Source organism: Sceloporus occidentalis, unplaced genomic scaffold (assembly GCF_023333645.1).
Source record: "Sceloporus occidentalis isolate IW3139 unplaced genomic scaffold, rSceOcc1.0.p SCAF_6, whole genome shotgun sequence".
NCBI classification, from domain to species: Eukaryota; Metazoa; Chordata; class Lepidosauria; order Squamata; family Phrynosomatidae; genus Sceloporus; species Sceloporus occidentalis.
This window is the reverse complement of record NW_028316986.1, coordinates 126,001,720-126,012,268: the sequence shown is the minus strand read 5'-3', so window position 1 is coordinate 126,012,268 and position 10,549 is coordinate 126,001,720. Positions and strand designations below refer to the sequence as shown.

The 10,549-nt window shown below is 41.4% G+C and overlaps 1 protein-coding gene across 2 annotated transcripts in view; it reads left to right on the top strand.

Moving 5' to 3' along the window:
- Positions 1 to 4,521: 4,521 nt before the first annotated feature.
- Positions 4,522 to 10,549, top strand: part of LOC149311379 (putative ATP-dependent RNA helicase DDX43) — a 49,417-nt gene continuing 43,389 nt past the window's right edge. Inside the window, exons 1-2 of one of the 2 annotated variants that reach the window (XM_089530912.1) lie at positions 4,522 to 4,876; positions 7,891 to 7,946. In XM_089530912.1, coding sequence (XP_089387038.1) covers positions 4,615 to 4,876; positions 7,891 to 7,946 — 318 coding nt within the window. In that variant the 5' untranslated portion in view covers positions 4,522 to 4,614. The remainder of the gene's footprint in view (positions 4,877 to 7,890; positions 7,947 to 10,549) is intronic. The other variant, XM_089530913.1, reaches the window with a different exon arrangement.

Below are 10,549 nucleotides of genomic sequence, written 5' to 3'. Positions count from 1 at the left end.
AGGTTGTATGCTTTTGTTCATGTTGCCCACATTCTTTATATGAGGTAACAATACTTAAATTGACTGCTGTCATTAAAGATGGTAGCATATACCTCAACCTTTCTGTACCCAGGCAAATATTTCTTAAAACACTAGTCTCTGACTTGGGATTTGCAGTTCCTAATTAATTAAAATTCCTATTAATTTACTTCAACAGGTGCATTGTCCCAAGCTACGAGTTTGCAGGCCTATGCTCTTTTTTTTATTAAGCATCTGTTTAAAGTTAAAGTGATCATATTCCAATTATTTCCTGAGGAAACTTAATACTTAGCTAAATTAATCCATATGTCACATTGACTCTAAAAATAAATGCACAAAATAGTAACATGAAAAGTATAAAGTGAAGAAGCACAGAACAAAGTAGAATTTAGTGAAAAAATAAAATAAAAATATATAAATAAAGGAACAAAGACAGCTGAAGTATGTTTTGCTCCACTGAATTCAATGGATTTGCTCCCTGCATGAAAAAAAATACAGAAGAATAGCTTTTTGCAGTGTTCCTTCTGAGCAGTCAAATCTGGATGGCATAAACGAGCAGAAAATTAGGAACAGAATGAGGCAGTAAGAAGAGCTGTTGAGTCAGTGTTACATCAATTTGTAAGTAATGTTTAGCTTCAGCCTAAATGTACTCAGAACTGGCAGCCTCAGTCTGTCCTAAATATGCAAACATTTCAGCACCCAATAGGTTTGCACTTAAAACCGTGTTTAGGAATGGTCCTTAATAAATGAATATAGCAGACAAAATTTATCCCTGTACTATTTTATTGACTTCACTGGACTAATCTGCAAAACAACTTAGATTGCCCTTCTGAGCCATTTCTTCTGAGTTGAAGAAAATGTTTCATATTGTGATGGGTCTATAACAAGGCAGACTTTTGGAGAGGGTGAGCTGTTTTGCTTTGCTTTACCCTCTTCACCCTGAAATGTTTCAATATATTTCCAAATTTTTGAATTAATTTGTTTAATAGATTTTATAAAGCTTTGAATCATTCAAATAGGTACGGTATTTCCACTAACAATGCATCTTCTGCCATTAAGAGTGTTACGAGGTACTAACAAATGTGAGGGGGAAGTGCTAAGAAGCTGGTTATATGGCTGTAATGGAAACAGATAAGGGACATTTCCACTGATGCTAAAATGGCATTAGCCATTACATTAGAATAAAATGTTAATTGCAATTTCATGAGAAACTGAATCCATATTGTTGTTAATAAAAAGCATTTAAAATACTGTGATATGTGTTCTTTTAATCTGGAAGAAATTAAAATGAATCATATTGCATCATCCACTTATCCACTCCTGGTTAAACACACTGCAGAAATAAACTGAAGGCTTCAGTACACCACATCTTACATACTATTTACTTTTCTGATAACTAATACTTGGGCGTTTAAAGACCCTCCCATTACATTACATATAAAAGAATATTCCTGCCAACCCATAATCCGTTCACTCCTGACATCCAAACCATAATCTGGGATCTTGCAAACCACAAGGGATCCAATGCTTCTGTGGTACTCAGTTACCTACATGCACTCTGCATCTTCACTATGGATGTTGGACCCATCTGCCAGAATTCTCATAATTACTAAAATAAGCACACATTTTCATGATGAATGATGGTTAATCAATAAAATTATAGAACAAAAAAATTGTGGCTCAAAATTACATTTAAGGATTAGCAATAAAATTGAAGTTAAATTGACCCTTAAAACAGATTTAAGGAACATATGCACAGTTTTAGGTTGAAGTCTTGAACAAGTGCTACTGAACGCAGTGGTACACCCTTGTGAATTAACATGTATGGGATGGCACTTGTTTTTTTAAGTGCTGGTAAAGCAGTTTAAAATATTTATACCCATAATGGTTGCTTGATTCTATTTGCTTACCTAGGCCCGTTACAAACAGGCATAAAGTACGGACTGGGTCCATATTAGGATTAGAAAGGGGCGTCCCTTCCGGACGCCCCTAACCCTCATACGGACCCAGTCCGTACAAAATGGCAGCGCCTGTTCCACACGGGGGCCACCATCTTTACGTAGCGGACGCACTGTGTCTGCACATCAGGCAGTGCATATGACGCTGCGAGTGCGCCATTGGCACCTTGTGGCGTCATACCCGCGCCGTGGAAAGAAGCGCCATTTTGGGCTTCTTTTTTGCTCCGCGAGGGAGCCACGCAGTTTGGCTGCTGTGTCTCCCTTGCAGAGCAACCGGCAGCGGCGCGAGACTGCCCTTCTGGGCGGTCTGTAACGCGCCCTAGTTTTCTGTGCAACTGAAAAGGCTGTGTACCTATACCATCTGATCAACAGGTCTGCAGACAAGTAGATAAGGATAAGCGGTGTGGCACTCTTCTCTTTTTTTAGACTTTTTTGTCTGCTGATTTGTTGCTGGAAATTAACACCAGTGGCTGCCTGTTCACTTGGTGCATTCACCTCCTTATTTAAGCTAAATTGGTTACAGTTCACAGCAATAGCCTGTTTGTCATACAAACAGCTCACAAGAATCACAACAACAAACAGAAGACACTACCAATGTGAGAAAAAAATCCTTATTTTATGTATCTGTCTGTGTGCCTGTGTGTGCACCAACCTAAGCATGTGTGGTGTATAACACTTAAAGAGGAGAAAGGTGAAAAATGTCTTCCACTCATGCAAAAAGACACCTTATGAACTGAGTTCTCCATACTTGTTTATAGGATGCTGAAAATGGCACTTGATTCAGGTGAACTTATCAATTATGATATTAGTATAATAGCAGAGAACTCCCTCCATGTGAACAAAAGAGAGCTGGGATGGGGGTGTTGGTTTGAGTGTTAGTTTAGGACACTAGGGATGCATCCACACTGCAGAAATAATCCAGTTTGACACCACTTTAACTGTCATGGCTCAATGCTCTGCAGTTCTGGGAACTGCAGTTTTGAGAGACATTTAGCCGCCTTTATCAGAGAGTTCTGTGCCACAACAAACTACAACTCCAGAATTACATAGTATTTGAGTCAGGGCAGTTAAAGCGATGTCAAACTGCATTATTTCTGCAGTGCCGATGCAGCCCAGGAGAAGAGAGTTCGAATCCTTGCTCAGCCATGGAAACCCACTGGGTAACCTTGGGCAAGTCACACTCTCTCATATCTTCTGGCAATGGCAAATCTCTGAACAAACCTTGCCAAGAAAACCAAGTGATAGGGTAGCCTCAGGGTCTTCATAAGTCAGAAATGACTTAAAGAACCAAAAAATATAAGACAAGTTGACAAGTTGTCCTTTTTCCAGGACATCCTCTCAATTTCAATCTTCTGTCCAGGAGGGATTCCAAAATGTCCTCCATTTGGAGCCTAAGAAGTATGGATTTTACATTTATATGAGTGGGTTTTTTAGCTTTCCTTTGGTCAAGTACTCCATTTTTCTTGAAGGCCCTCCATTTTGAGCATGATTGAGAAGCATGCATTTTAATTTGTTAGTGTTTTTCAAGCTCTTCTATGGTCATGTCCTCCATTTTGGGCATGACTGAGAAGCATGAATTTTATGTCTGTTAGTGTTTTTTAAGCTCGTTTGGTTGTGTCCTCCATTTTGAGTATGGCTGAGAAGAAACATATATTTCCACTTCTATGAGTGTTTTGTTTTGTTGTTTGGCTTTTATTTGGTCATGTCCTCCAATTCCGTTCCTTCATTTTGAGCATGGCTGGGAAGCAACGAATTTTCATTTCTGAGTGTTTTTAAAGCTTTCCTTTGGTTTTGTCCTCCATTTTGAACACGACTGAGAGGAAGCATGTATTTCCATTAATATGTGTGGAGCTTTTTAAAGCTTTTATTTGGTCATGTCCTCCCTGTTTCTTGAAGGCCCGCCATTTTGAGAATGACTAAGAAGCTTGAATTCACATTTATATGAGTGGCCTTTTGCAAGTCTCCAAAAGCACACTCCGAAGAAATATAGTAAATAATAATAGTAATACTAAAATATTAAGCTTATTATGGAGAATGGTGGCTAATACAGATATAGCAGCAGCCTAGTTTGAAATGTACTATATATATATATATATATATATGCTGATTTACACAGTTTACAGGAAATTAATCGTACTGTATTTGATATTGTTGTTCTTTCAAATGTAAATGGAATGCAGTTGAGACTGTGTGTGGATGCAGCCACAGAATTAACATCTTCACTTTATGGCTGCGTCCACACTAGAGAAATAATTCGGTTTCGCTTGAACTCGCTGTCTGCCTCTTTGCTATGGAATTCTGGGAGTTGGAGTTTGTTGTGGGCCCACAACAAACTCCAACTCCCAGAATTCCATAGCAAAGAGCCACAAAAAGCAGCGCCAAACCAGTGTGGATGCTTTCCCCGCCACAGAGCAACTGAGGCTAAGGCGCCCATTTTGTAAGTGGTCCGAACCCTTCGGAGCCTCAGCCAATCACGTCCCGAGGACGAAAGGCGCTCTGGCCAATCACAGCGTCGCCCTGGAATCGGGCGGTTGGGAAGCGGCACGCGGCGGAGGGAGGCGCGCAGTTGGGAGCCAGCCGTTGTCGGAGCGGCGCGAGCGTTTGAGGAGGAAGGAGGCGGCTTCGGTTTTTTCCCGCCATGTCGGACTGGGAGGAGAGCGGCGGCGACGGCGGGGAGCCCCGGGGCCGGGGGACCCCTCGGAGGCCCTCCCTGGCCGAGTGGCGGCCCAGGAGCAGCACGGCTGGCGAAAAGGGCGGCCGGGGGAGGAAGCGGGGCTCCTCCCGTCCCTCGGAAGCACAGGGCTCTTGGAGAGCAGGAGGAGGAGGCGGCGGCTGGGAGGACGCGGGGTCTTCGCCGCTGTGCTTCTCCCTAGACAACGCCCTCGTCGGCACCCTCATAGGTAGAGGCCCCGGTGCTCCTTCTCTGGGTGGCTCTTCGTGGGGGTCCTTGAGGCTGAGAGAGTGTGGCTTGCCCAAGGGAACCCCATGATGTGGAGGCTGGAATTTTATTGTTACTATTACTATTATTATTATTATAGGTTCGTCAGAAACGACTCGAAGGCACAAAACAACAACAACAACGGAGTGGACCTATCCGGGGGGGGGGGGGGGTTTCTTGGTTAGCTTTCTTCAGAGAAAGGGGTTTTCTTTGTTTTTTGTCTTTTTGGCCATGGCCATCTGAGGCTGAGAGAGTGTGGTGTGTCTGGCCCAAGGTTCAAGGAAACCCCATGACAGGTTCATCAGAAGTGATTCGAAGGCACACAACATCACACCCACAACCACAACAAGGTGGACCTATCATGGGGTTTTCTTGGTTAGCTGTCTTCAGAGAGGTTTTTGGCCGTCCTCTGGGGCAAAGAGAGTGTGACTCGCCCAAGGAAACCCAATGACAGGTTTGTCAGAAATGACTTGAAGGCACACAACAAAGTGGACCTATCATGGGTGTTTTTTTCTTGGCCAGCTTTCTTCAGAGGGGTTTTTTGGCCATGGCCATCCTCTGTGGCTGAGAGAGTGTGACTGGCCCAACGTCACCCAGTGGATTTGCGTGGCTGAGTGGGGATTTGAACCCTGGTCTCTAGACTCATAGTCCAGCACTCAAACCACTACCCCACGCTGTCTCTCTTTAGTCCAACTCGCTGGGGTACAAACATGGAATCGTGTGTCAGGATTGAAATGTGTTTTCAGGAACTTCACTGTTTCACTCACAAAAAAATGTTCTTTTCTTCCTTCTTGAAACACTGGGCCACGTTGGCTTGCTTAACTTGTTGTTGCTGTGTACCTTCAAGTTATGTCATGGGGCTTTCTTGGCAAGCTTTATTCAGAGGAGGGCTTGCCATTGCCTTCCCCTGAGGCTGAGAGAGTGTGACTTGTTCAAGGTCATCCAGTGGGTTTCAAGCTGAACTGGGAATTGAATCTTGGTCTCCAGAGTCGTAGTCTGTGGAGCCTGGACCTGTTCACAGAATCATAGAAGAAGCTTGTGTTAGAAATTACAGTATATGGTTGTTTTTAAAAAAAAACTGAATTGGATCTGTTCAGATCATGGTTGAGCTGTGCTGTGTATAGTATCATTGAAATAGAACCACAGATTCCTAGTGTTGGAAGAGACCCCAAGAACGGCCATCCAGTCCAACCCCATTCTGCCATGCAGGAACTCTCAATCAAAGCATACCCAACAGATGGCCATCCAGCCCCTTTTTAAAGACCTCCAAAGAAGGAGACCCCGCCACATTTCAGTGGAGTCTGTTCCAATGTCGAACAACTCTTGCCATCAGGAAGTTCCTCCTAATGTTTCTGTGGAATCTCATTTCCTGTAGCTTGCCTCCATTGTTGGAAACAGCCACCTCCTCCTTAAGCATCCAGAAGAGTTGCCCACCTCACACTCACTAATTTTGAAAGGAAAAAAGGGAGGTGGGAAAAGGTGGTAGCTGTGCAGGGTGACCAGACTCAGTCCTCCTTTTCCAGAACATATCCTACATCCCAGCATTCTGTTCAGGACGAATTACAAAATATCCTCTGTTTTGTGCATGGCTAGGAAGCATGAATTTACATTCTTATGACTGGTTTTGGGCTTTATCTTGAATGTCCTACATTTTGTGGTGCCTTGTCCTCCTTTGCCACCTGGTCATCCTGAAGAAGGGGACGCAGGCTTCTGGGCCTCAAGTTGGAGAGGTGGGCGACCCATTTAAGTTCAGTGGCATATGCTCCGCAGATGCAGCCTCAAGGTTTACAAGGATTGCTGCAGACATCGTAGGTTTCAGACACAGCCCAATACAGATGAAAGTGTCCACAATGGCAAATGAGGGGATTACCTTGCAACCTCACTTCCAGCTGTTTCGAAGGCGAGATCAGGAAAACCCCTCAATATCTTGTGAGTTAAGAAATGTTGTTGTGTGCCTTCAAGCCTTTCCAATTTAGGGTGACCCTATCACAGGATTTTCCTGGCAGGATTTGTTTGGAGGAGGTTTGCCATTACCTTTCCCTGAGGCTGAGAGAGTGTGACTTCCCCAAGGTCACCCAGTGTGTTTCCATGCAGTTTTTTGGGCTCTGGTCTCCCAGAGTTAAACCACCTGGTTCACAGCTGTATTCTAAAGGAGCAGGCATAAATTTGTCTCTACTCTGGAGTAGCAGGAATAATTTGAAAGCCAGTTTGGCATGGTTTGAGCATTGGGCAATGGCTCTGGAGACCATGGTTTGATTTCCAATTTGGCCACCGAAACTGACTGGATGACCATGGCCAAGTCACACTCTCAGCTTCAGGGGAAGGCAATGGCAAAGCCCCCTCTGAAGAAACTTGCCAAGAAAATCCCATGATAGGTTAGCCTTAGGGTTGCTGTAAATCAAACATTACTAAGAAGCCCACAGTAACAATAATCTGTTTAATACTTAAACACATAGTGATTTTATATCCCAGTGCTCACAGTTTTTTCCACAGTGTAGTCCTATCCCTTTACACAAAAGTAAGTCCAGTTTCATTCAGTGAGACTTACTCCCAATGAAGCGCCTGTCAATCTAAAATCATGAGTTCAGTCTGGTAAATGTGATTTTATAGTGTAGAAGGAATATAGTGTAGAAGGAATGAAGTTAAAAATTACTTAACTGATTAGTTAATGGATTATAAAAATGGAATTGTGTGAGAAACACAAAACTAGTTTCAGCTGTATTTGCACTATATGTGCACTGGGTTGGAGAAAGAAGATTTCCTATTGTATATTTATTTGTTGGTTTTATTTATTCTTTATTCAGATGTTTGACTTGGGATCTCTAATGTATCATAGCTTCACTCATTTTACAGTGAAATAGCGGTGAACATTATAGAGGACTAGGAACTGTTCACCTAGGAAAACACTAATTACTTGTGAACTGTTCAGTATCTTTTCTGGGAATTTGTATATGTGTTAATTTACTTTCATAACAGGTCGAGGTGGATCTCAAATTAAAGAACTTGAGGAATCATCAGGATGTAAAATACAGGTGAGATGTTCATGTTTATCTCTAAAAAATCAAATCCTTTTATTTTTACTAGTTATCACTTTGTAGAAAAGTTTCTGTGAGAAAGAATTCTGTGTTGAGTCACTGATTTAAAAAAAATACCAAAAGCAATTAAGATTGTTACAGGAATATATCAGATGATTAGTAAGAATAAAGAAAAGTAGTAACAGGATCTGCTGAAAGAGGAAATGCTCTCCCTGTTTAGTGCGTGAATCATTACCAAATACAGTGGGCCCTTGCTATACGCTGGGGTTTGCTTCCAAGACCCCCATGGATAACAAAATCCGTGTATGCTCAAGTCCCATTAAATATAATGACATAGCAAAATGGAGTCCCTTATAAAAAATGGAAAATCAAGGTTTGATAGTTGAAATTTATACTTTTTTTTGAACATTTTCAAACCGTGTATGCTTGAATCCATGTATAAAAAATCTGTGTATAAGAAGGGCTGACTAATTCCTCCATAGAATATAATTAGAAGTTTTATTGAATGAATTAAATGAAGCTTCTGACTTAGATATGTCTAGAATTTTCCTGAAAGAGATTTATACTTACATGCTAATTACTTCAGTGATGCTGAATTAAAGTTATAATCCAGATTTATTGAGTTACTGATTTTATTTATTTATTCATTTACACCTCAAGAATAGCTTTTATTCCCACTAGAATAATCTCCTGGTATTTTTCTCTTAAAATACCAGGAGGGGAGAAATATCATATCACTTCTTGTTGTACTGACTTAGGAACCAGTTTTACTTACTCAAGTAAGATGTCTGTTCAGTTGGGGGTGGTGTCAGAACCATGAATGCATGGCTTCTGTCAGGATTCTGAATATGTGATTAATGGAGGGAGGAGGGGTTGGTTTTCAAATAATAAAATATGTTATATGCTTGATTGCTAGGAGGGCTGATGGGTGGACTGATAGTTGTTGTGGTTTATAGGTAAGTGGATAGCTAGTTGGCATAGTGGGGATGGGATGCACGCAGCTGGTCAGGATAGTTATGGGAACGATAGGACTGGAATGTGTGTGTGGAGTGGGCTGCGTAAGTGTCTAATACTGTAAGAAGGGGGTGGATGGTGGAAATACCTGACTCTGAAAGAGATAGTGTTGGTGAGAAAGTCTAGAATGGGGGATAGACTGTGGAGGGGACTAAGCTGTGGGAAGTGGAGGTGGGTGCTAGTTTTGGTGCCAAATGGAGTTGGGGATGAGTTTGGATTTGGGTTTTTTTAATAAACTGCTTGGCTATTGGAAGAAGTTTTGGCTTAAACACTGGCTGGTGAATTACTGATTATGTGTATTCAATAAAGTTCTTTGCTGTTTTCAAAATCCTGGACTGGTTGATGCACATTGACTCTGAATTTGCTCAAGTCTTACAGGTGGGGAGGAAAGCAGTTCCCATTGGTGCAGCCTAAGTGCATAGAGAAGTTTGTGATAATTAGACTGATCATTTCCCCTCTTGGGCTAATGAAAGCTAGCTTGAGTGTGGAGTCCAGAATTTGTGAATGCATCATTTGCGGTAGGTGTGGTGGTGGTGGTGGTGCTACTGAGTACCATTTAAAGAAGTTGCTGCACTCCTGAAGAAGCCCCTTTTAGATTCGGAAATCTTGGGTCCAAAACACACTGCAAAAATAATGCAATTTGCGACTGCTTTAACTGCCCTGGCTCAGTGCTAGGGAATTCTGGGAACTGTCGTTTTGTAAGACATTTAGCCTTCTCTGTCAGAGAGTTCTAGTGCCACAACAAACTACATTTCCCATAATTGTCTAGCACTAAGGCAGGGGAGTTTAAAGTGGTCTCAAACTGAATTATTTCTGTAGTGTGTTTTGGACCTTGGATATCTGTTGGCTGGTAGCCAATACCTCTTTCTTCCTCAAGTGATAGCTACCCAGATTCAAATGTTTTTGGAGGAAACCAGTTTTCTAGACCTCTTTCAGTCTGAGTTCTGTTTGGGTTTGTGGAGTGAATTTGACTTACTTGTCCTGATTTTGCACCTTCGCTACGAGAAGGGCATGGGAGTAAAACTATTGTTGGTCTCATAGTGGCATTTGTTACTATTGTATTTGACTGTCTCTGAGTTGGGGGTAGTGGGCATCTTTTATATTTTAAAATTATTCCTGTTCAAGCACATAGTTTCAAATACATAAAATGATTTTAAAAAAGAAAAAAAAACAACTACAGACAACATAACCTCTCCAACATAAAATACAAAATACGCATACAAACATTACACATATAAGTTCACCCTGAAATCCTTTAACTCAAACTATATTAAATGTCCTGAAAAACATATAGCACTTATACCTCTTCTATAAAATATTGTTATCTTTATCTTATCTTGTAAAACCCAAAACTGATTAATTCCACTATCATTGTCTCAAAAAGTTGATAAAACTACCCCAATCATTCTTGAAATTAATCAAAGACTTTTCTTTAATCAACATTGTCAGTTTGTCCATTTCAGCAAGTTCATAAACCAATCTTCTTATGTTGGAATAATACTGTACCATCTTTCTATCTCTGAGCATACACAGTTCTCAGTACCTCAATCATACATTGTAAAACACTTCCACATTTCCTTCGTCTC